Raw genomic sequence first — 27,235 nt, forward strand, 5'->3', positions numbered from 1 at the left:
ATGTATATAGTATGCAAAAGATCACATATAGTTTGCAGATGATTTTATGGATTTAAGCTTAACCGATTAAATATTGATGTGGATCGGGGTGAAATCCAGCAGGTTCTGACAGGTTCTGGAGAACCGGTAGCGGAAATTTTGAGCAGTTTGGAGAACCAGTAGCAGAAATTTTGAGTAGTTCAGAGAACTGGCAAATACCATCTCTGGCCAGTCCCAGAGTGGGGTGGGAATGGAGATTTTGCAATATCCTTTCCTCAGGAGTGGGGAGGGAATGGAAATTTTGCAGTATCCTTCCCCTGCCACACCCACCAAGCCTTGCCAACAGAACCAGTAGTAAAAAAATTGAATTTCACCACTGATGTGGATGAACTATGGACATCTAAAGCTGCATCAGATTCTTGGTCTCTCTAGTTCTGTGTGATGTACACATGCAGTTGCATAGTAACAGCTCTCCAGAGGCAGGGTTTTACAAGTCTTTCATAAGTCTAGATGGACAGCCCAGAGATTGCACATGTAAAGCATCTAATACAGAGTTATCACCTCCTTTTAGTATCTTTAATAAAAATAGATGTGTTTTCTGTGGGAACAAGAGAATATGTTGCTTGAATTTAAAGAAAGTTAATGATAGGCATTCACTGTCCCAATTTCCTGCTTCATCAGAGCGTGTAACTGCAGTGAAGACTGACATCTTTGTTACCAGCTTTGGTCCTGTTTCAGATCATGATATGGTAAGTAAATGCTCTACTGCCTTCCGGTATGTTAAGAATTGTTTAGCCTTCAGGAACAGTGTGGAATTCTGAATGTACCTATCACTTCTCGTGTCCAAAAACCTTTCTACATCTCCAGCAGTTTTACAGTCTTGAAATTGACAGTTTCGGAGTGCACTGAGGCATTCATCTTGAAGGCAATCCACAGTTTAATGATTCAATTCATTTGAAACATTTATAATATTTGGCTCATTCCATGGCCTAGGAGCAGCAAATGGAAGGGAAGGGATGGGCTGTTTGAAGCCTAAACCATCTTAGGAAAATAAAGATTGGGATAAATACTGTTTTCTTATGATTGTTCAGGCCAGTGATCAAAATAGCAATAAAATAATTTGGCATTGCTTCATCTCTCATTTGTTATATTTAAAAGATTGGTCTTCCACTTCTATCTTTTGATTCTAAAGAATTCTCTCCCCTCCTCCCCCCTGTAAACATTTTGTAATTCTGAGGTCAGGCTTGACTACTCAGGTCTTTAAAAGCTTGGCAATAAATTGTGATGCATTAAAGCTCCAGCTTAGGACTGATTCTGAGGAATTTCATTATATATTATCTGCTGGAACAAAGCCACAAGGAAGCACATTGGAGCGCAAAGGAATTCTCCTACATTCTGGCTGCTGATGAACAAACATTATTATATAAGATTTGTTAGTAATAAAATAAATGAAAGGTTTAAGAAGCAATGTACTCAAACAATTAATAGAAAAAAATAACACCATTTGCCTACCAAAACTGATAGGGCAAGCTATTGGATATAAATGGAGCAAACCCCACACTCACTAGCACTGAGGATGTTACCTGGTCAGGTAGTGAAACATCTACAAACAATCAAGCTCAGAGGGCACCAAGGACTCCATAGTTCAATCCTAAACTACATATAATATATTCTCTTCTATGGCCCTATTTCGCAAAACTATAGCAGCTCTCCAATTTAAATTGGCATGTCTGTTGTAAATGTGCATTTCCTCAGTAATTAAATGCCTTATTTTTCATTGATGAAATTTTCTGTCCACTGTGACATTACCTTATGTATATCTTTCTGGGAATTTCTGAGAATCTTCTTGATTTAACTCCCTAGCTAAAGGATGATTTCAGGCAGATAGAGCATCCAGATCCTTTAGATCAGGGCTGTCAAACTCAAAGCCCAGGGGCCAGATCCAGCCCACAGGGTACTTAGATCTGGCCTGCAGGGCCGCCTTGGAAACAGAGGACTGGTCTGCAGTGCTTCTGCCAGCAAAAACTTGGAATTCGGAAGGGTTGCATGTGGCCCTCCCGAGCTCCATTTTCACTGCCAGAGGGTTGCTGGAGGCTATGGCAGCTGAAAACAGAGCTCAGGAACCCATTTTCACTGCCAGAGCACTCAGGCCACCACAGATGCCTCCGATATGAGTGACATTGAGATGGCCATGCCCACTCTGGCCACACCCACTCTGCCCATGCCCACCCTGGCCCCCGAGGTCAAACACAACCCTGCAGTGGATAGACAATGGCAAAAACTTTTAAAACGACTTGGGCCGAAGCTATGCTTACTTTCGATATGTTTCTCAGCTGCCACTCTTGGGGAAAGGGGGGAGTCAGAAAGTATTGGAATGTGGTGCCTTAACCCCGCTAGAAAAAACATCAACTAGCGTGAGAACCAAGGTCATGGCAAAGAACATCTGCTGAGACTGAGGAGAAAGCGGATACTGGGCTGATTGATTAATGTGACCCGGGACACTTGAAGGGGGTGGGAAGTTTCTCTTCTTTTAATTTCCCTAAAGCCTGAGAATTACTTAGAGCTAGCTTCACCTTTCTACGTGCCAATATAATATAATCAATAAAAGGTCTTTTGAGCCTGCCTGAAGCCTCAGAGTCCTGATTTGATTGGGTTCATTACTTGGAACCATGACATATATATCTTTATTAATCTAAAGGATCTAAAGCAAGGGTGAAATGCTTCCGGTTCGGACTGGATCGCCCGAGCCGGTAGCAATGGCGGCGGATGGTTCGGAGAACCGGTAGCAAAAATCCCTGCCCCCTCCACCCAGCTGAGCCGCACAATCATCAGAGGCTTTTTTTTTTAATTTTTAAAAGCATTTTTTCTACAACCTCTTTGGCCGAAAAAATGCTTTTAAAAATAATTTTTAAAAAAGCCTCTGATGATTGCACGGCTCAGCTGGGATCGTCAGAGCCTTTTAAAAGCATTTTTCTACAACCTCTTTGGCATTTTTTTTTACTTTTAAAAGTAAAAAAAAAAAAGTTGGCCACACCCACCCAGTCACATTACCCCCCACCAAGCCACGCCTACAGAACCGGTAGTAACAAATTTTACATTTCACCACTGATCTAAAGGATCTGGATGTTCTATCTGCCTGTAATATTCCTTTAGCAATGGAATTAAACCCAAGACATTTCTCAGCATATAAAGGAACATAACACACACACACACATACACACACACATTTCATGAAAAGTATTACATAATATATAATGTAAAGAAGACCCCAACTTTCTTATACAGCCTGCTTTCAGGATGGACTTAAAGGAACAAGAAAAAGATAAGCTTTCTCAATAACAATATTGTTTTTTCCCCCTACTTTGTAGTTATGCCATAAAATTTAATGCACTCTGCAATAACAATAAGCTGGGATTTAGGGTGTAATGACAGGGTTTTACAGGAGAAATTGGAATTTTCAAGAGAATGTTTGTTTTCACAGATATGTAGCTAGAAATATGTTTGTTCCTTCTTTCTCAAGAGATGTCATTTGCAGAAAACTAGTTCTCAAATATTTTGAACTAAGAGTCAAACAACTCAGTTGTAGCAGAACTTTCTGGAAGTCATTAATAATCATTGTAAAATTATTCACTGTTGCACAGCAAACATTCTTCAGAAAAAGGACCTGGGAACTTTCAGGTGAATATATAATGTTAATTTCAGTAAGCAGATGCTCAGAAATCCTTCCTTGGTTGCCCATCTAATACCTCATTTGTAGTCCTGGTTTTAAGATCCTATTATAATGTTGCTATAAGGTTAGTCTATGCATAGTGCTCCCAATCAGCAGCAAGGTACTTCGATGGAGATGCTTTTAGTCTAAACTGCAGTACAGTCAGTGAACTCTGCTGACAGATATGTGATTAAATTACTTTCTGAATCTAAAATGGCTTGAGGAGAAAAGTGGGTATCACCCAAGCCTTAGCAGCAAATGGAGTGCTGCCATTTACATAAATGGCTGCACAAGCCACATTTTACAGTTCACATGACATAAGCAGCCCAGCCATCCTCTTCTCAAGTCAATTTGCATAGATATATGCTCTCAGAGAGAGACAGAGAGACGGGAAGAATTAGCTACTTGTCATACAGTAGGCAAGACCAAGGCTTTCAGTACGGTATTTTCACAGCTTGATGGGGAATCTTGGAAACTTGGATTTTTCCATCTTCATATACTGTATGGTGAGTTAATTAATGGGAAGTCCCTCTGAATTATTTGAAATGCTTCTACCCATTTCCCCCCCCCACCTGGGCTAAGTTGTGTTTATACAAAACCTATCAACCAATTTGCATGCTATCTTATGATTATCTATGTCTGCATTTTTCTCTTCCATTTTTTTCCCCCTAACAGAAGCAAGAAATAGCCAGAGAAACCATGCTATTTATTTATAATAATTAAATTTTAATCTATATATCAAATAAACAATTGAACTCTAAAAATTTACAAAATCAATCCTTTTAACTGGAAATGAAAAATAAACTTCATGTTTAAAATTATATTTAATAGGATGAGCTTGCTTAGTTTTGCATTAGTTCTGAAATGTGAGTTTTAGTTTGGAGACGGTGTTTCTTGGTCATTTAGAATTTCTGCTGGTTCTTTATAGTGGCAATTTCAGAAAATCCTGAATTTGCTGCCAACTGTCTGAGCACCACAGGGACATGTGCAGCCAGTGATCCAGCTTTGCATATGTAAGTCATCAGGCTGTGCTTCAGCCCTTACCTTTATTTGTCCTGGACAAGCTGGCTGCTAAGGCTTGTGATGAAAGTCAAAAAATAAGGAAAAAAAAAAAAGCTTCTTTCAACATGTAAAAAGAAAAAAAACAACCAAGAAAATGTTTGTTCATTAATGGGTAAAAGTGGCAAGAAGGTAACAAGCAATAGGGAGAAAGTAGAACTGCTTAATTCGTTTTTTTCATCCGTCTCTACACAAAAGGAAAAAACAGTCCAACCTATCAAAAACAGTACTGTAAAAAACAGATTAGGAATACAAGTTAAAATACACAAGAAAATGGTAAGTGACCATCTGTCTACCTTAGATGAGTTCAAATCACCAGGACCAGATGGATTATACCCCAAGGTACTGAATAAACTGGCAGAGATGATCTCAGAACCACTGAACTATATCTTTCAAAGATCCTGGAGCACTGGGGAACTACCAAAAGACTGGAAAAGAGCTGATGTAGTTCTCATCTTCAAAAAAGGAAAAAGAAATAGATCCAGGAAACTAGAGCCCTATCAGCCTCACCTCAATACCTGGGAAGATTCTGGAAAAGATAATCAAGCAACAAATCAGTGAACACCTAGAGGCAAACAAAGTCATAACCAAAAGCAAACATGGATTTGTCAAAAACAGATCATGCCAGACAAAATGTATTGCATTGTTTGACAAAGTGACAAAATTAATTGACCAGAGGAATGCTGTTGATATAATTTACTTGGACTGCAGTAAAGCATTTGATGAAGAAGACCACAACCTACTACTTGATAAGATAGAAAAATGTGGGTTACACAGCATCACCACCAGATGGATTGGTAACTGGCTGACCAACCGCACTCAACATGTAGTCCTCAATGGAACTTCATCTACATGGAGGGAAGTATACAGTGGGGTATCCCAAGGCTCTGTTTTAGGCCCAGTACTCTTCAACATCTTCATCAGTGTTTTGGATGAGGTGATAGATGGGGAGCTCAACAAATTTGATGGGGAGCTGGCAGGAATAGCCAACACTCCAGAAGATGGGCTTAAGATACAGAAGGATCTTGACAGACTTGAACATTAGGCTCTATCTATAAAATAAAATTCAATGGTAAAAAAAAGTAAGGTTCTATATCTAGCCACGAAAAACCAAATGCACAGGTACAGTATAGATGGTACCTGGAACAAGAGTAGTAACTGTGAGAGGGATCTTAGAGGTATAGTGGACAATAGTGTGCTGCAGCTCCCCAAAAAAGCCAATACAGTTCTAGGCCACAGTAACAGAGGGATAGAATCAAGATCACATGAAGTGTTAATACCACTTTATAATCTTGGAAAGACCACACTTGGAATACTGCATGCAGTTTTGGTTGCCACGATGGAAAAAAGATGTTGAGACTCTAGAAAGAGTGCAGAGAAGAGCAACAAAGATGATTAGGGGACTGGAGGCTAAAACATATAAAAAATGGTTGGGTAAATCTAGTTTAATGAAAAGGACTAGGGGGAGACATAATAGCAATGTTCCAACATTTCAGGGGTTGCCACAAAGAAGAGAGAGTCAAGCTATTTTCCAAAGCACCTGAAGGCAGGATAAGAAGCAATGGATGGAAACTAATCAAGGAGAAAAGCAACCTAGAACTAAGGAGAAATTTCCTGACAGTTAGAACAATTAATCAGTGGAATAACTTGCCTCCAGAAGTTGTGAATGCTCCAAAAAAGTTTTAAAGAAGAGATTGGATAACCAATTGTATGAAAGGTAGACTGGGAACATGTTTTGATCTTGCTTTAAGTGTGGAAGCCCTACCAGAATTTGTCCCAGACTATGCTCTCTGTGCAAAGGTGGAGACTATAAAATTCTGCTTTTTTGGGTGTCTTTTCTATTTCTTCTAACCGAATAACTCTTTCAAATAGAGCCAAGGTGGCACAGTGGTTAGAGTGCAGTACTGCAGCTACTTCAGCTGACTGCTAGTTCAGCAGATCAGCGGATCAAATCTCACCGGCTCAAGGTTGACTCAGCCTTCCATCCTTCCGAGGTGGGTAAAATGAGGACCCAGATTGTTGGGGGCAATATGCTATTTAGTATACTGTCTTTGGTGTAAGCCGCCCAGAGTCTTTGGAGAGTGGGCGGCATAGAAATATGACTAATAATAATAATAATAATAATAATAATAATAATAATAATAATAAAAATAAAAATAAATTTCTTCTTTCTTCTAAATGAAGAAGCCTCGTTCAAATGTGAATCTCCCTCATATTTGTTTATGATTCCCTGGAGTTGTGACCCAGAGCTTGAAAATTCTTAAAATAGGGTTGGCTTTGCAAGCTGTTGAAATAAAAAAAATATATTATTTTATTGTAAAGTATAAGACATAATTGTGCTAACAAAAATTTGTTGGAGGTTTTAGGAATCCATTTTCTCCCCAGAAGAAAGGGCTAGCCTTATTCATACTTCTGTTCATCTGTTTTATGACTTTGACAAATGACAAAACACAGGTGTACAGTATGAACCTGTTAAAACTCAGTATTGTTCAGAAAGCCTTGTACTCTTCAATGGGGCTATTCATAAATGAAGTATGTTCAAAGCTCACGATTCTCTAATTTTAGGAGTATACAATAGATGTATTTTTCCGACAAAGCTGGAAAGATGAAAGGCTGAAGTTCAAAGGACCAATGCAAGTACTCCGACTGAATAATTTAATGGCTAGCAAAATATGGACACCAGATACATTTTTCCACAATGGAAAGAAATCAGTCGCTCACAACATGACTATGCCTAACAAACTTTTGCGGATTACAGAAGATGGGACACTGCTTTACACAATGAGGTAAGAGACAGGGATGTGGTATTTTATTTATGAAAAAAAATATCCTACATATTTTTCAAGAAAAGTGTTTTTTATTTTTGTTTATAAACGTTCTTTTGCTTTAATGATTTATACATTTTCCCAAGATTTGCATTAGATAGTAAAATATGTACATCTTTAAAGGAATCAATAGAATGTAACTGTTTTGAGCAATTTTTCTTCTAATTTGTACTCATCTTTTCATTTTCTCTCTGAGCTTACTACATTTTTTGGGATAGAAGCCACAACACCATATTTTATTTTAAGAAATTTGGAGATCAGACTCCTATTACAATCCAATCTTATGGAGTGGTAGTTTGTGTAATGTAAACAATTATATATTATCAACCTATTATTTGCAAATGGAAAGTAGGGCTTTGTTTCACCATATTGTTTTCAAGGGGGGAAATGATATATTTTGTGCTCCTTTTATAATCAAGTAAAATACACATTAGATGGAACAAGGATAGGGGACATTTCCGGTCTTCTTGGCCAATAGTAATCCCTACTGTGGAATAGAATAAAGGAATATCTTGTGTAACTGTAAGACTCAGAAATTAGATGAAGTTTAGTTTAAGAAGGTTAATATAATCGCTCTATAAAAATGTATTCTTTGTGCTCAAATGATGAAAAAAGTGGGACAATTGGAGACGCATAAAACAACCCTGGCATAAATCTATTTTAGCATATTATGCATCACAGAGAAACACTTTTGAATTACACATTGCAATTACCAGTTTTCATAAATGAGAGTTGATGTGGATATTGGAATAAGTGTTTGCTATTTAGGGCAAAAAGTAGCATAAACTTTGAGGTTTCTTTCAGTGAATTCTTGTATAGAACAAACAAATGGGCTCTTATACCAACCTTGCTGCACACAACCATTTGACACAGTTTGTTAACCAAATGCAGTAAAATAGATACCTTCTATTACCTGTCAGCATTCTGATGCTGTCATAAAAAGACGAGGCTTGACTTTTCACCTACTTATTTTCTCTGTAGATAATATCCCCTAGGAGATGGGATGGGAGGGGTGAACATTCCTGTGGGGTGAGGTCAGAAGCTGGGGAGACTGACTTGGAAGATGGCCAATGAGAAGATGAGAATTGAGGAACAGAAAGGGAAGGTTTTGGGGGTCAGAGGGTTAGTATCGGCTACGACGAAGTCGGGGCCAGATCTGTCGTACTCAATAAATGGAATATTTCAGCAAAGATTAATTGTTTGGGAGTGCAATTTATTTGAGATGACATCGAAACCTGACATTACCATTTTCATCAAAGCCACATTATATTCTAAATCTGTTCTAATGCTTTTGGCCTGATTGCAGACTTACAGTGAGAGCAGAATGCCCAATGCATTTAGAAGACTTTCCCATGGATGCACATGCTTGCCCATTGAAATTTGGAAGCTGTAAGTTGACTTTGATGATTATTTTCCAGATTTTCTCTTTCTGTAGGCCATTGACCAGTTAGAACAGGACCTTGGCTTACAGTTATGATACTTTCCAGTTATTGCAGCTTTTTGTAGATGTTTACATGGATAAACATAATACAATATTTAACGTGGACATGAAGAAATTTGAGGAGGACACTGTGATCCCTCAATTCTGCTTATCTGTGATTACATCTTATTATAGAAAGCATATCTTTAGTGACTTTATTAATGCATACAGAAAATATAAGATTTACTTCCAAGATAGATTGATTGTCAATCTGTATGTTATCTCAATTTTTTTCTGACTTTCTGAACTGCACAGAAGAAATAAGAGATTAACAGGATATTTTAAACAGCAACAATGCTGGGGGGGAAGCATTTGTCCAAATTGACATGGCCAAGGATATTAAAGAAACTTTGGAAATTTGTTTTTTTTTTTTTAACCAACTAGATGCTTACACAAAATCTGAGGTAATATATGAATGGACCAGTGCACCTGCAAATTCTGTTGTTGTTGCTGAAGATGGCTCTCGGCTGAATCAATATGATCTCATGGGACAAACAGTGGATTCCGGAATTGTGCAATCCAGCACAGGTGGGTAAAAACCTAAGTGCTGCCACATGTCCATTGCTTGTACCACAGCACAGTTTTATCTCAAAAATATGATGTCTTAGATGAGTATGGCATTCTTTTAAAGGCCCATCTTTCATTTTTTTTAAAAAAAAGCAAACAATTCCTAATTTGCTCTTTAAATATCTGTATTCTATAAATTGTGTATGTCACATTGAACGTATTTTATTTAAATATATCTTAGCTTTGCAGTGCCTCTGAAAAACAAAACAAACAATTGGCTGTACTCAGATAATGTTCTCACCAGGTTAAGATCTCATTAAAGCCAGCAAAGAAACCGTAAGAATCTTCCACCTTTCCTCCAGGTTCATTACATTTTGCTCAGCTTGATATCCTCTATGAACAGTAAAACTCAGCACATGTTGTTTATAGCTACACAGACACTGGATTTTTCAAGGCAATAAATTAGTTTATTTTCTCGTAATGCAAAAAAGGAAGAGTCTGAAAAGAAAAACACAGTGGAACTGTAATAGGCAAGATGTTGCTTAGACTGAATATTCAGCAATATAAACTTAATCAATGCCCTTTCTGTCCAAAAAACATAAGCTTCTTAAAGTACATGTCTTAACCCTTTGAAGGTACACAAATATATGTAGGCTTTGAGACTTTGACATGGTACGGACATGGATATGGAGCTTTGACACATGGTAATGTCTAGAATATAGATCAGTGATGGCTAACCTTTTCTGGACTGAGTGCCCAAAGCGTGTGTGTGAAACCCCAAAATGGAATGCATACGCAGGCCCTGTGCATATGCCCTGCCCCCACACATGCAAGTACGCGCCCCTGCCTTACCCCCCACGCATGCAAGGCAGAGATCCGAAGACCAGCTGGCCGGCGGGAGGTGCACGCGCATGCGCAGCAGAACTGAACTGGAGAGACGGCTTGTGTGCCATCAAAGAGGGCACTGCGTGCCACCTCTGGCACGCGTGCCATAGGTTCGCCATCACAGATATAGATCAGTATGAATATTTAATAAATTGATCCTCGGAAACCTCTTCGATAATAACATAAATTTCAAAAATGTTACATTCTACAACACTTTTTTTGTTTCTATTCTAGAAGGGAATATTATTTACTATTTAGTAAAACTGTACAGCCACTATAGTAAACCCAAACCATCCCTACATGTATATAACACTTTCCTCCATCAGTCATGAAGAGGCAACAAAAAACTTCATAATTACATAGACCTGCAATCTACATCTTCAAAAAATTCCCTCAAAGAAACAGAAATTAAAAACTAGTTTACAGAATCACCCCCCAAAAGTAATCTTAATGGAAGATCCTTGTTAGCATTCCAGCCCTATCACAGCATTTTATACATATTGTCAAATATGAGGCGGGGGGGGGGAGGGAAGGGAGGGAATTGCAAAGGTATCAAAACAAAATTAACATCATAGCCTAAAATACATTAATCATGGTTATTTATGGTTAATGACAAGTTCTGCATTAAGTTGGCACTGATTAGTAACAGAAAGCATTCAATAAAACCACTAGAAGCACTGTTATTAGAAAAGGAACAATTTCAATAATTACATTTAACACATGATTATGGTGTTGAATTGTAGTAGTGATAGTAGTGGTAATAATAGTACAAAATAAAGAAAAATGAAATTAAGTTGTAAAACAGGAAAGAAAAATGGGTAAAAGGAAGACTGTCTATAGACACTGACACTGAAATTGAAATTTAAGGTAGTGTAGTGGGTTTCAGAAAATCTAAGATTCTGATTTGATACCTTGGCTCTAGTTTAGTCGGTTTGCAGAATATGGCTGTTGCAAAGGCTTCCAATACTTTATAGATATTAGGGTTACAATTTGATGATTTTGTGAATGGAATACAAACAAAAAATACAATAGTTTGTGTACTATAATTGTATTATTTATGGTTCTCTGATATATTGTTGAACTGAAGCAATTTGTAGAATTAAATCTCCAAATTTATTGAAAATTGCTTAAACACTTGGGTAGTTGATGTTTTGTTAAGTCAGCTAACAAATTTTATGTAGTGAAAATGAAATTGTAAAGACAATCAAATTTCTCAAAACTTTTACAAAATAAAAACTAGAACACTTAACAGGATTTGCTGCACTCTGCAGTACAGAGTGGACAAATACTATCCATCAAACATCATTCAAATGAATGAAAGCTGAACAGGAATACATTTGTTTAGATTTTCCTATTTCGCTGATGAGACCTCTTTTGTGATGGCAGATTGGCAGTACAGTTTTTTGAAATCATGATAAAATGGCTATGCTGCACTTTCTTTGTTGTATGGATTTAGAAGTAAGGGTTCCTAAAGCAGGATATAGGAACCTGTTCATAGTTTGCTTACCTGAAGACCTCAAGGTGTCTATTTCAGAATGCTCTTACCTTAGACTGCTTCCATGAGTTGACAAAAATGTATGGATGGGGAATTGGATGAGATTAGGATTATGGCAATGATGATGTTATGGGCCTAGCTCGGTAACAAAAAGTCTACAAACAAATAATCAAGTTCAGAGAGTACCATGGACTCCTCTTTAGGATTATACTCAAGCATTATAAGCAAATGTTAGCAAATGATAACTTTCCAAGCCAGCAAATATCGAACAAAACTTAAAGTTCCAGCAGTATATTTGCATTAGCCCAACATTGAAATAATTAACATTTTTGGAATGGGCCGAGGGAGATCCATTTCCAGTTTTCCCTCAACATACAGTTCCCTAGATGATTTTGAGCAATGTATACATAGTCTATTTCACAAGACTATGACTGTGGCAGGGGTGAAATCCAGTAGGTTCTGACAGGTTCTGGAGAACCGGTAATGGAAATTTTGAGTAGTTCGGAAAACCGGCAAATACCACCTCTGCCTGGCCCCAGAGTGGAGTGGGAATGGAGATTTTGCAATATCCTTCCCCCAGAGTGGAGAGGGAATGGAGATTTTGCAATATCCTTCCCCTGCCACACCCATCAAGCCACACTACGCCCACCAAACCATGCTCACAGAACCGGTAGTATGAAAATTTGGATTTTACCACTGGACTATGGGCATAAAAAGAGAGGAGACCATCATATTCCTTGCAATGTTCCCAAAGAAGGATAGGCTAAACAATCATCATCATCATCATCATCATCATCAACATCATCATTGTCAACATCAAAAGAATGATGATGACATCATTCTTCATGTTCATCCAAGACACCAGTGCCTGATCTTGAATAGAACCAGATTGAAATTAGATTTTTTAAATCCCTAAGACTATTTCATATGTCAGTTCTAATTTTGAAAGGAGCCTTTTTATTTGATTTCAACCTTCTTGCTTCTTTTTTCAGCTAACATTTGTTTTGTTTTGCTTCTGTTTTGTCAGTGCTGAACGTAATGCCATATTACCAGTACCCTAAGGAATTTGATCTTTTCAAGATATTAAATTTTAAACTAATAGTCATAGAAGATAAAAATAAAAATGAGATGCTTGTTTAATTTCTTGAAAACACTCATATCACAAAAGCCATTAAATAGGGAACAGGCACCACCAATATTTGACTGAACACTTTCCCTTGATTTACAAAACAAACAAACAAAAACAAGAAATCTAAAAGTGGCACAGTGAGGAGAAAGAGAATGGGATCAAAAGTAGCTGTAGATTAATTGCCTCATTAAATGAAGTCAGCCCATTCATCCTTCCTGCAGATTGTTCTATGCCAAGCTCTGTAAGCATTCAATTATGAAACCAATGCATTAGACAGTCTGATCATCATTAGGGCTGCAGAAAACCATTCAAAGAGGAGCTCTGCAAAGAAAGCAAGCTAATCATTTAAAGCCATTGCTTGAAGCATCAAAAAAGTCATAGTCTGTTATAGGTCATCCCAACTACTTTATGGCCTTTTCTTGATTAAAAAAAAGGGATGTTATTTGGACTGATATCGAAGAAATGCAACATCAATATGCATGCCCAGGAATTATGCTTCTACACTTCAAGCAGCCAAGTCATGTGATGGCTTAGTACAGGGGTCTGCAACCTTAAACATTCAAAGAGACATTTGGACCTGTTTCCCATAGAAAAGAAAACACTGGGAGCCAAAAAACCCTTCCCAAGCCTAACTATTTCTTGAGCAACCACAAAACTAGCATATGTAGTTGAATTAAACATTCTGTTTTCTTCTGAAACTTTTCTTGGATTTGTCCATGGTTGGCCTACCTGGGATTGAAAAGCTCAATAAATTGCGTGCCAGCAGGTGTCACACATTGGTGGTTGTGATGCATATTTTGAGTAACAGGGAGCTGCAGCGGTGGGGTGAAAGAGCCACATAACGGCTCCAGAGCCACAGGTTGACCCCTGGCTTAGTGCAATGTCCTCCTAAATTTTGTACAAGCCTAGTGATCATGAAAACATGATCTTAATTTTTGCATTCTTTCTGGGTATCAAAAGAGAGTCTTATTTTTATGTTACAGACCATCATACCACATTTATGTTTATGGCTTTCAGGCAGTGGTGGGATTTAAGTAATTTAACAATGGGTTCTCTGCCCTAATGATTTCTTCCAACAACCAGTTTGACAAATTGCTCAGAAAGTTAACAACCGGTTCTCCCAAAGTGGTGCGAACTGGCTGAATCCCACCACTGCTTTCAGGCCTACATATAACAACAGGAACTTTGGTTGAATCTCCAGGTACTCCCAAAAATAGTTACCAGATTGACGTTTTAAGTGGAAGGAGAATAATCATGTGACCAGCATAACTCCTTAATTAGCTGCAAATGATATGAAATCCAAGTGTTGGGTTTCACCCACACATTTTCATAGTGCAGTCCTCAAGATGTCATCCAAGGGCCAAGTAGTTCCTTTAATTCACAAGAGATTCACCATCCCTACTGCTACAAGGAAGATGAGCTGTGTTCCTCTTGAGGACTAGCAAGTAGACAAGGAAGCCATGATATGGACTGAAAAAAAAAAAGAACAGAAGGTTGGAAAAATATTCTTTACCTCTAAATGTCATAATTGGCAAATGCAGTGAGTATCAAACTGTACTATTGAAATCAAATAAATCACATGAAGAAGAAAGGAGAGAAAATCCTGGATTTTCTCGCAAAATCCATTGAACTGAGGGAAAAGATTTATTTAACAATTATTAAGATTTATTTAACGATTATTATTTGCATTTATTAAATTTGCATTTGTTAAATTTATTTGCCACCCATCTTGCTGCAGGCGACTATGTTATGCCTGCAACTAAGAATATTTTAGAATGAAAGGTAAGGAGTTGAGAGGGCAGGGGCTCTTTCTATTTTTGCAGAATACTAACTGCTTCCTTCTAAAAGACTAGAACGTGGAATCATTCTTGCTGTTCTAGGTTAGTGTTTGTGGAAATAAATAATAATTTAATGCAACAAAGTACACTAATTTCTGAATTACTGTGTTTCTCATGGAAGACTTCCAAGGAGTTCTCCATCCCCTCTTCCTTATTTATATCCTATGAAATGTCACTGACGTTTTTCTTTCTTTCTTTTGCATACAGGGGAATACGTTGTGATGACCACCCATTTCCATTTAAAGAGAAAAATTGGGTACTTTGTCATTCAAACATACCTGCCATGCATAATGACAGTAATTCTATCCCAGGTATCTTTCTGGCTGAACAGAGAATCAGTTCCAGCAAGAACTGTGTTTGGTGAGTGTCTTGCATTACACAAATATGTTTGAATTGTTCAAAAGCATTAATGCATGTAACATTAATACTCTTTGATTAAAATATCACACTTAAGGTGTTCATGGCAGCAGTACTTTGTCTCAGTGAGGCATTTTGTACCGCAAAAATGAGAGAATTTGTCTTGGTGAGGTGATGCGTTTGCTTCATCAGGGTGTTCGGACCTGCTGGGCAAGGCTTTCGAATGAAGGAAGAAATCTGTCTTACATTGCAATGGAGAAGTGGGTGGTGTGCATGTGTGTTTGTGTGTGTTGATGTGAGAAAGAGATGGAGGGAGGGAGAGGGAGAGGGAGAGGGAGAGGGAGAGGGAGAGAGAGAGAAAGAGAGAGACTTTGTGAAAGCAAGGCACTGATTGGAAGCTTTGTACAATATTAATAACACTAAAGCATAGTGTGATTGATTGGTTTGTTGTTTAACTATCTACTGCCATTATGCATTAGTGTTTTGTAGGAACAAAAAAAAACACGCATGGAATTAAATCAATAAACTGATTTAAAAATTCTGTTTAACATTCATTCATTTATTAGATTGATAATTTGAAATTCAGTTCAATTAACAAAAGTTTAGTGAGGCTTTTAAACCATTTTTATGGGTGTAGTGAGTGCTAAGCACATTTCCTTCATGAGTATATTTCATATCTGTAATATTGAGGCAGAGAGGTGAGCTTTAGGCAATGGGAGAATCTTTGAACTGGTCTTTCCTACTGGGTTTCTTCAGATAGTCATACTTTAAGTCAGTGATGGCTAACCTTTTTGGCACCGAGTGCCCAAAGTGCGCATGCGTGCACAAATGCACGTGCATAATGGACCCATAATGCAATGTGCACATGACTCTCATGTGTGCCCCACCCCCCCACATGCACATGTGACCCCTGCGTCTCCCACATGCGCCCCACCCCCTTTCAGTAGAGAACTGAAAACCAGCTGACCAGTGGGAGGCATGCGTACATGCATGGCAGAGCTAAGCGAGGGACAGCTCACGTGCCCACAGAGTTGGCTCTGTGTGCCCCCTGTGGCACACATGCCATAGGTTCGCCATCATGACACTAAGTTGTTTAGGGATTTAAAGGCCAACATGAACTCTTTAAAATGCCTGGTAGACAAATGGTGTCCAACCAGATTTTTAAAACAGCATATAATCCATATATTGGTAAACTAGCTGCTGTATTTTGCACCGTGAATAACCATCACTAATTCCAATCAGTCCAAGAAAAGCTGAAGTTGATATGTTAACTGAAGTTAAGTAAGTGCATTCCACATCTTATCCATCAACTGCAAACCTAGTGTCAGGTGATCAGGTAAAACATCCAAAAGTGCGAACCTGGGCTTTCTGGACAAACTCATTACCATTCAACGCAGGCTTTATTTCAGTCCCAAAGGTTAACTTTCTTTTTACCAAAATTGCTTCTAGGCCTGTTTGGATTTAATTTTGGCTTGTCTGCATGATTCCTGGTAAAATCTGTGTGACAACTTCATTAGGGTACTCAACAAGTACCTAATTAAAGGGAATAGCTCATTTACATTTGAGAAAAGTCCCAGCCCAAATCTGAGTGTAACATGATCCTACCTATTGTTTGCATTGTTATCTTATCCATCACAACCCTTGGTTTCCTAAAAGTGTTACATATAGGCTTTGGGTGCCAAAATTCGCCCTTCACTAATTTGGAGTTCATTCAATTGTTATCTCCCTCAACTCTCTGTTTTGTTCTATTGGATTCATTGGTCTTTCTATATGAACTTTTGTCCATTTTGGAGTTGGGGTAGAGATGATTTCCCCCACCTTTAAGTCACCCAACAAGAATGTTTCAAATATTTTATGTAAGCACCTGAAACTAGAGAGATGGAAAATAGAGTGTGATCAAATAGTTACAATGATGAGAATGGTTGGATCCATCACAATTATATAACCAAATTAAAATAATTTAAAATTCTTCCTCTGAGTAGAATAGTAAAGTTGGGGGTAGTGGTAGTAGCAGTAGTAGTCTGACCATTTCAGAACAGAACTGATGGAAAATGGAAAAATCAGATTATTTTCTATAAATAATACATCTGAATATGGGTAATGCAAGATATTTTTGACTGCAGTACGTTTTGGCTAACAACTGACACTGTGAAAATATACTCTAGCAGATATTTAATACATGAGATGTCTGCAGTTGTCAAGGTAACTGGTGGGTAGTGATTTAAGGCAATGGTAGAAAGATGCAGACTTTTTACTCTTAGTAAAAGCTCAGTTGCTTAGTTAAAAGAAAACTATTCAACAGCAGGTAAGGAACAATGCTATAGAACATGCAAAATATATTGTCACAGTGGCATCTTTCCTCATTTCTAACTCAATCAATATTAATAACTAGCTTTTGAATCTGAGTTAAACAGTGGCAAAAACCAGCTGGAGAATTCAAGGTTTCTAGAAATGAGCTAGTGAACAGAAAATGTCTTCCATTTTTCTTTAAGATTATTATATCACAGCAAATCACACTGTAACTTTAATTCATCTCAAACAATTGGTTTTCTGTCAAACCAAACCCATCTAAGAGGCATAAACAAAATGACAGACCATCAGTGATAAATAAGTAGTAAAGTAAAACCTTGATACAGTCTCAAATTTTGAGTGCAGTATGATCAATTGTCACTGGTAGACTATTTCACCCTGTCCGATTAATTGCCCAATTTCCCATTTCATTCACTTTTATTCCCCTCTGGGTGCAATTTTAATTTACCATTGATTTTCAGACAGAATGGAAAATATCAAGATCTGCAAAGAAAGTTCTTTGCAGATTAATCTAAAATGAGAAAAACAACTTCCTCTTCTGTTTGAGCCACAACTACCACAGTCTCTTGATATACACTTTATTATCTAGGACTAGTGAGAGTCTGCCTCTACTCTAAATTCTGAATCTTCAAGTCTACACACTTTATAAATTGACAAATTATATAAAGAGCCATGGCCTTCTTGCCTTCTGTGTAATAGGAGAACAAAAAAAAAAAGAGTTGCCCAAAAAATCATTAATATAGAAGCTGAAAATGACATAGCCACTCTTAGTAAGGCTGGTAGCCTGAAATGGCTGAGCAAATATAAACACACCTTCCAAATGGACAGCTATTTAAATTTACAACTGCCAAAACATCTCAGGAGACATTTACCCAAGATTCGAACAGCTTGATACAATGGTTAGATTTGGGAGATTCCATTCTATCCCATACAATGAACATACATGTATTTGTGGAGCTGAAATGAAAAACTAGAATCTAGTGTGAACCCATATTCATTTGTAGACTACAACTTTCAATATCTATTGCTTTCTATCAGTGAATGGGATCTGAATTATCTCAATTTCCCCATTATAATATCCTTATTACAATAGCATTTTGGAATCAGAAAGATCTGTTTTACTATTGATTGAAATATTTTATTGAATTTAATGGATCCCAGGTTCCTTCTGACATAATCATTTAGTTACTTTTAGCAAGCTCAGGAAAACAAAGAGAGCAAGTTTGGTTAAGGTTGGTTAAGGCATCAGCCTGGAAACTAGAAAACTAGAAAGCGGATGAAATGTCACCGGCTCAAGGTTGACTCAACCTTCCATCCTTCCGAGGTGGGTAAAATGAGGACCCAGATTATTGGGGGCAATATGCTATTTAGTATACTGTCTTTGATGTAAGCCGCCCAGAGTCCTTGGAGAGTGGGCAGCATAGAAATATGACTAATCATCATCATCATCATCATCATCATCATCATCATCATCATCATCATCCATTGGTACCACGCCTGCCAGTCGTTTTCTTTTGGCCCTAAGAAGGAAGCATTGACAAAACACTTCTGAAAAAGCTTGTCAAGAAAGAGGCAGATATCTGCCAGGATAAGAAAATTCTTTACCTTGAAGTGAAGGTAGCAACAAAATAGAAAAATGGGAAAAATTCTTATTTTGATGTTTTTTTTCCAGGTGTGACAACTGTGCTAACAATGACCACCTTGAGCATTAGTGCACGGAATTCTCTTCCCAAGGTAGCTTATGCTACCGCTATGGATTGGTTCATAGCTGTATGCTATGCATTTGTCTTCTCAGCTCTGATCGAATTTGCCACAGTAAACTACTTTACAAAGAGAGGTTATGCATGGGATGGCAAGAGTGTAGTTCCCGAAAAGGTAATAAAACAGATCTCCATATATTTTATTTGTATTTGAAATGATTGCTTGTTGTTATTACTTCGTATGCTATGGACAACGTGTAGAGATGTTGCTTGGGCAAAAAGAGGCCAAAGCATTTTCTAAATCCAGAATGCTCCAAGAACATTCAGAAGCAGCTCAGATATCTCCTAATTTTCTGAACTGTAAGAACAAAGAGGTATGGCATAATCAGCTTTTCAAAATGCTGTTACTATAGCAATCTCAATAAAAGTAGTTTTAATCTTCCTATGGAGTTGATTTCATGGTCTCATGTACCAAGTGGGTTTCACAAGCACAAACCTGATAAACAAATTATTATACAACACATCATGGTTATATTAATAGTAACCTACTGAAAAAAAGTTCTCAGACTTGCAATCTGTTATATAAAAGTTTATTTAAAAGTAAATCTATTGAAGTTTCAAATCATTGGCTTAGATATTTGTCTGTACTGAACTACTTTCAACTATTTTCCCAATCACAAGGAAAGAAATATCAACGACTTTTGAAATAATCAAAAAGATAAAACTTCACTTTAGATATTCAGAAGCGAGGAATTTATTAATGCATTAGTTAATTAGATAATTAAAATCATATTTAAATCTATATGGATATTTCATTGCTTTGGGCTGTTGTCCAGGTCACCACACATGCATGCTATTTACTCAGGGATTATCAGGCAACTGCTGATACATGTGAAAAAGCTATCACTCATCAGAATCCTCAAAAAGAATTTTCATACCACCCACTTATTATCATCTAAAAATAAGACTTTTCAATAGAGAAAATCGGGACATTCAGCAGCAAGTTGTTGAGTGATGATTCATCATGCCATAGGACATGAAGTGATGTATATGCATGTGTGATTCAGACTCTTGAGTTTGGAACAAAAAAAAAAAAAAAAGAACTGTAGAAAGCAGGGATTCTGAGAACACGGCCAAAAAAATTAAATAACCAAGCCTGGCTATTTTATATTTTACATATAACCTACAGCACAGGAGGTCTGATTTCCCTATCACATCCTCTTTAGAAGAAGGTGGCTTTGGAAGTGAGACTGTTCTTTGGCTTTTAAAAGGATCCCAACAGAAGCGTGAAGACATCTGTCAATCATTCACAGTAGTCCAAGTCAAGAAATAGGCACAAGCAAGGATTACAAGAAAGATCTTCATTGTAGCAATATAGAATAACAGAATATTTAAAGCATCTCCAAATTTCTCTGTCCTTTCTGACACTAAACAAAATCTAGGTAGGATCATTTGGGGTTTTTTTCCCTTATGTTTCCACTTTCTCAAGATGGAATCCCAGTCTCTTTCCCTCCCCCCCCCCATGGATTGCTCATTCCTCCTCAATTTTTTACTCTACAGTACATTCCTTCACAGAGTTTGTCAGCACAGCCTGTGAATCTGACCCATCAGAAGTTAAACTTTGCAAAACAAAGTTTAACCTTGGCTATCCAGTCCTGTTTCTGCCAAGAAATTATGATCAAATTCAAGATCTGACCATAAATCAATTTTGTTCTACCAAAAAGAACACTCCAGTCCCCAGATCTATGAAAGAAGTGAAGGATATCTTGGACTCCCAGCTGTCCAACAATGACCTCAATGACATATTGCTTCGTTCATTGAGGTTCGTTTATAAGAATTAAGATGAAGTGACAAAGTTTTAGGATCCTTTTGCCCTATGTAGGATTATAAGGATATTGGAATATTTTTTTAAAAAAAATAATAATAATCAGAAGGAACTTGGAAAGCAGTGCTGCACAAAATCAGTTAATCAAAGTATCCTTGACCTTAAATAAATGATTTTTGGATCATGCTCTGCAAATGGGATTAACTGTGTTTATTTTGCTTATCAGATGAAAATAGGCTGCACCTTTTATCTAACAGACTTCTAAATGATTTATTGTATCCATGTATTATTTAACTTCAAAAATATCAGTGAAACATTTATTCTTGACATTTTACTCTACCTTTCTGTTTATTTCAAAAGAAATATAAAATGTATCAAATTAATAGAATTAAAATTAAAAAACCAAAATTAAAATCATCCATGAATATAGCTATCAATTAAAAGCTCGGTGAAAGAGATTTGTTTAGACTAGACTTTCCTAAATATCTATTGATGTTTAATATTTAATTTCCTCAGTTCCAGAGATAAATGTTAATACAGGGGGAAAAAACTACAAACCATCTGAAAAAAATACATCACTGGGGACTCCAAAAACAAATAAATAACTTTCGTGAGTACAGAATCGCTACCAAAGGTGTCCTCTGACAGGTTCAACCATAATGCCAGAAGCAAAAAGATTTGTTGTGCAGAAAGTATGTGGGAGGGGGAAGTTGGAAAGGGCAAGATATTTTTTTTTTAAAGAAATTGTCTATGCTGCTTACAGTGTTAGGTTTTGTTTGCCCCTCCATGTATTGAAGATGTATTGTGCATCTGTCTCTCTCTCCCTCTCTCCCTCCCTCCTTCTCCCTCCCCCTCCCTTCCCCTCCCTCCCTCTTAAAATAGAAATCAATATCTAACATGTTTGATGCTTTGTTTTTGTGCTAGTCAAGCTGTATTCTGGACAAGGGCCCTCCTGTCACATATTTGGCATGCCACTCCTAACTCTTTTTTTAAAATATAATTTTTATTAAAAGAAAATTTGGCATAATGTTGAAAAAGACCTATGGAAAAACAAAAAGAAAAGTAGAAATGTGAAATGTGAATGAATAAAAGCAAATGTGAGGTAACAACAAAAACAACAAAAAAGAAATATATGTAAAGAAATGATTTATAATCTTTGCAGTAGTTACAATCATAGTAATTACCATTTTCACTTTCCCAAAGTACATATCAAGATTCCTTTCTTCTCATAAACAAAACTTTTTAATCGATAAATCCTGAAATAATTAATTCATTTTTACCCATTCTCAGAAAAATGTCCATAAACGTTTCCAATCTTTTAAAAAGCAATAGTTCTTCCTTCCTTTTTTTAATAAAACAAGGCAGTTTAGCCTTTTCTGCAAGCTCTGCCATTTTCATGATCCATTCCTCTATTATGGAACTTTCTTCATTCTTCCATCCTTATGTCTATAATAGCCACATTATAGTTGGTTACATACAGTGGTGGGTTTCCAAAATTTTTACTACCAGTTCTGTGGGCATGACTTGATCGGCGTGGCTTGGCTTGGTGGATGTGGCTTGGTGGGTGTGGCAGGGGAAAGATATTGCAAAATCCCCATTTCCTCCTAATCAGCTGGGACTTGGGAGGCAGAGAATAGATGGGAGTGGGGCCAGTCAGAATTTTTACTACCGGTTCTCTGAACTACTCAAAATTTCCACTACCGGTTCTCCAGAACTGGTCAGAATCTGCCTCTGGTTACATAATATATATGCCACATTGTGTATGAACCTTTTCTAGCTGACTGTCCATATTCTGGTTTAATTTGATTATTAATTTTTAAAACTCACCGCATCAACCATTCACAATGGTCTTTTGATTGACAGCACAACTTTTCCATTCATATCACTTAGATTTAGAACTTATAGTAAAGTTCTGTATCTATGATATAGATATTGAACTTTTGAGAATCTTAGTCTTCGCTTCTTACTCCAAGATACTGATTCTAAGATTACATTAAAGGTAGCAAAATTTTTTGCTGCAGTCTTGGGATGTAAGAGCCGGGGAAGGGACGGGCTGGACCCATTGACTGAGGTTAGCTTTATAGATTGCCAGCAGTCAAGTTAGCTGGTGGTTGTATAAAGTGCCGATATGTGGATTTTTTTGCAAATTGCAATATAGCATTTTCTACCTATGTACAATTTTAATCGATTATAATCCATATAGATTGGAGCTAAAAAGTTAAAATACATGAACTGTGAGTTTGACGGAGTGGTTTCCACCATTAATCTTGTTGCCGTACTGCACTTCAGTCTGGTCGTGTGCCAGCTATGTGCCTTGGATGTTTTGGTTTTTTGGTCTATGACCGCAATAAAGTATGATGATGATGATGATATTGAACTTTATCTATCTATGATAAACCAGAATGGGAATCATTTTGGCCAAATGAAATGTCTCTTTGGTGACAGCTGAACAAGCACTGGTTTCTCAACAGAAAATAGGGAATATGCCTGATTCTGTTTTTTCTCCTTGTCTATTTGGCAACATACAATATCAGGACAAAGGGGGTGGAAAAGTCTGTTTATACCTGGCTATCTGAAGGACATCTGAGCTGAACCAAGTATTCACATTCTAGATTGGTAATACTTTTAAATGGATGAAATGTTGTGTCATTTAAAATCTGTGTTCTTTATTCCTAGCCAAAGAAAGTGAAGGATCCTCTCATTATGAAAAACAACTCGTTCACAGCACCAGCACCCGCAACCAGCTTTACCCCAAATATTGCAAGAGACCCTGGACTAGCTACCATTGCTAAAAGCGCAACAATAGAGCCCAAAGAAGTGAAAGCTGAATCAAAGCCACCTGAACCCAAGAAAACTTTTAACAGTGTCAGCAAAATTGATCGACTATCAAGAATAGCGTTTCCACTGCTCTTTGGGATTTTTAATTTAGTGTACTGGGCTACCTACTTAAATAGAGAGCTCCAGCTTAAGGACAAAAACCCTCCACACTAGCCCCATCATCCATAAGAGTTGTCCATCTGTTTTGCACTGGGAATTGCTTTTTGGTTCTAAACACACAGCAGTTCTCATTTGCTTCATTGCCTCTGTCTTAAAGAAATTGAGATGTCCTTATTTTATAAAGCAAAAGTATATTATATATAGACATATATATAATAGAAAAGATATTAATTCTGTATTCTAGGGCTGTAATAATGTGATGTAGACACCAGATTCTGAACCGTGACTTTGAACAAGGGAGGGAAATATAAAATAAATCCAAATCAATTGTTGATAGCTTACCGCTGGATGTTCCCAGAAGGGATGTTGTACATGTCAGAGCAGAAATATTTTTATGCAAAATGATAGAAGGTAAAACTGTCTTTATATATGTTCATGTTGCACATAAGGTATTCTAGTTTCCATTTTTGGAGTGCTGCTTATTTGAATTCTTTTATAGGATATGCATCTATCCAAAGTGCTGGATTCCAGAAAATATAGTATTTTTCTTAGATTTCCTATTTGCTGAATTTCCCAACCACCAATTTTAAAGCAAATTAATGTTCGTATTTACATACAAAACAGTCTATTTCCTAATGGTAGATCTTCTCACAGAATAGCACATCGATTCGTATAATGAATGCTTTAATATGCTCTCTCACTTCAGTCTTATTTTAAACATCAGATGGTCACTTGACTTGATAATATCAACCAATGGCACATTCAGTGCAGATCTAAATCTCTTCATTTCTGTCAGATAAAAAACAATACAGGGTCAATTCTTCTTTTGTGCTTCTCTATTTGAATTAAGGCTTTTGTTTGTTTGGTTGTTTGCTTTTGAAGGAAAACAATATTTAACAATCTCTGGAGGGTACATTGAATGTATTATTTTATCAAGTGGTACATGAGGCTTGCAGTCCTAAGCACCCTAACCTGAGAATTATCCAGGGGCTTGGGGGCCATATCTTCAAGTCAATAAGTAGAGAGATTGCACTGGAAAGTTTTAGGTTGCAACACATGGCAAAAAGTAAGACAAAATGTATTATTTCAACAACAATGTGTAAATATACTACATGAGACTGTACATTTTTTTTTACTTTTTTATGTTCATATTATGCCGTGTGGGGGTTAGTTCTCTGAACTCTTAATAGGTTGCATTTTTAAAAGAAACATTTAGAACCTGCACGTCTTTTTTTTTTTTTTAAGAACAGTCAGTGGCATTTGAAAGAAAAGGGAGAAAAAAAAAAGACAAGGAAGAGAGCTTGGAATAGGATATATTCCATTTGTAAAGCGATTATCTGTACAATAGCTTGCAATTTGAAATTTATCATCTAGTTATACTATTAGGCTAATGACTGGTATGCTCAGGTAATGCGTGAATACAAAAATATGGAATTATATTTGGTAGGAAAATGGTAAAATATTTAAGACAAATGTCATCTGTATATTATTGCTATATTTGCTGAAACATAACTGTTAACAATAAGTGATGTAATATATGTAGCATTAAATACAGAAAAAACATAAACAAACGAATGTACAGGAAAATACATTTTATTGAGTAAAACTTATTACATTTCATTTTTACTGTAGCAATATATTTGTAGGAACAATATGTAAGGGCTTTAAATACAAAATGTCCATTTTTCAAGTTATTAGTATTCCCAAAATAATTCTACCCAGTTTTATTTCTGCTGAAAAATTATTTTAAAGAGGGGGAAAAAGATCAAATTACCAAGATGAACATTTTTAAAAAAATTGAGTGGAAGCATGGATTTGGGGAGGTGTTAATATAAGGGTTCAGAATTCATAACCACATGGTAGTGAATGCATATTAAAAAAAATAACAAAGTTGTATGGACCTTCAGTCAAAATAGCTAACACAATTGTGAGATTGATATCTATATATGTTACAGGCAATGTTTTATATACTATTTCTCAGTCAATCAAAAAGTTGCTGCACAGTTAGTATCTACAAATGAAATCGTTTACTTTTTCTTTAGAAAAGGTGACTTTAAAAACAAAATAAAACCCTAACGCTTCATTGTCTACCATTTAGTCCTGTCTAAACTTGATGAGCTAATCTGACTGAAGCTTACTAAAGAGGATGTGTTATCTTCTGGTATTATGTGTAGATATATGTATAGAAAAACAATCAAAATAAAATATGAATTTCACTTCAGTATTTGTTTATCTTGTTATTTTGGCGTTTAATCTAGTGTGTTCATAAAGGGCATTTGACCTTCAGAGTTATCCATTTGGCTCCTTTCAGCCCGCACTTGGCACATTAGAGATGAATATTACTTAACTAGTCTGCTTTTTTTTTTTAATTTTGCTATGCAATGATGCATTATTTCATCTCTTAGTTTGTTAGTCTCTGTGAACAGTATCCTGTATAAATCTGATTGCACAGTTATCAAAGACAAGGTACTCTCTGTGTAGCTTTTTTACAATGCTTTGCTAAACCATGTAATAATAGTAAGTCTTCCTTGAAAATAATGATACACTCTTATAGAGGTCAGTTTCTGTTTACTCCTGGAATAATTTAAAACAAGATGACATTGAATGTTTATTGCACTTCAGTGCAGCAATGTGGCAATAAGACCTAAATCTATAACAGAGATTGTTTATGGCAGATGCATGTAATGCTTTACAGAGTTTAGCAAAATCTCATTATTTTATGTTGAACTGTAATTCTATTATACTAATAAAGTTTAAAACAAAAACTATGAGTAACACAAGTGAATGTTTTACTTGGTTTATTTATGTTTATAAATGACCATGCAGGCCAATGTCCCTTTTGCTCTGCTACCAACGAAAGACTAAATGATTTAGATTATATGTCAGAGAAAATTTGACAAGAGATGTAAAAAAGAAAAAGAAAAAACAGCTCCTGCGGTTTGTACATATTGTTTGAAGCATTATTCTATTTTCTTTTTTTTTTTTGTACAAAGTAGTCCTTGTTTGATGTGTTTCCTTTGATTTATGAATGACCCATGCTTTATGGCTTGAGATGGACCATTAAATGCACAGTAAACCCAAGAAGAGCACAACCCAAATGAAAGCATAAAGCACTGATGAGAGTTCCTTCAGATGCTTTGATTCCAGCCTTTCAAATCCAATCCAATAACAGTGAATGACTTGAAGACATTTTCTTATCT

The 27,235-nt window shown here is 36.6% G+C and overlaps 1 protein-coding gene across 4 annotated transcripts in view; it reads left to right on the top strand.

Moving 5' to 3' along the window:
- LOC117658212 (gamma-aminobutyric acid receptor subunit alpha-1) overlaps nt 1–26,815 on the top strand; it is a 50,316-nt gene extending 23,501 nt beyond the window's left edge. For all 4 annotated transcript variants that reach the window (XM_034406335.3, XM_034406344.3, XM_034406352.3 and 1 more), the window contains exons 4-10: nt 661–728; nt 7,313–7,533; nt 8,879–8,961; nt 9,437–9,580; nt 15,114–15,266; nt 19,246–19,448; nt 23,775–26,815. In XM_034406335.3, coding sequence (XP_034262226.1) covers nt 661–728; nt 7,313–7,533; nt 8,879–8,961; nt 9,437–9,580; nt 15,114–15,266; nt 19,246–19,448; nt 23,775–24,089 — 1,187 coding nt within the window. In that variant the 3' untranslated portion in view covers nt 24,090–26,815. The remainder of the gene's footprint in view (nt 1–660; nt 729–7,312; nt 7,534–8,878; nt 8,962–9,436; nt 9,581–15,113; nt 15,267–19,245; nt 19,449–23,774) is intronic.
- The last annotated feature ends 420 nt before the right edge of the window (nt 26,816–27,235 follow it).

The sequence above is a fragment of the Pantherophis guttatus genome, chromosome 2 (assembly GCF_059756535.1).
Source record: "Pantherophis guttatus breed Tessera chromosome 2, ASM5975653v1, whole genome shotgun sequence".
Lineage (NCBI taxonomy): Eukaryota > Metazoa > Chordata > Lepidosauria > Squamata > Colubridae > Pantherophis > Pantherophis guttatus.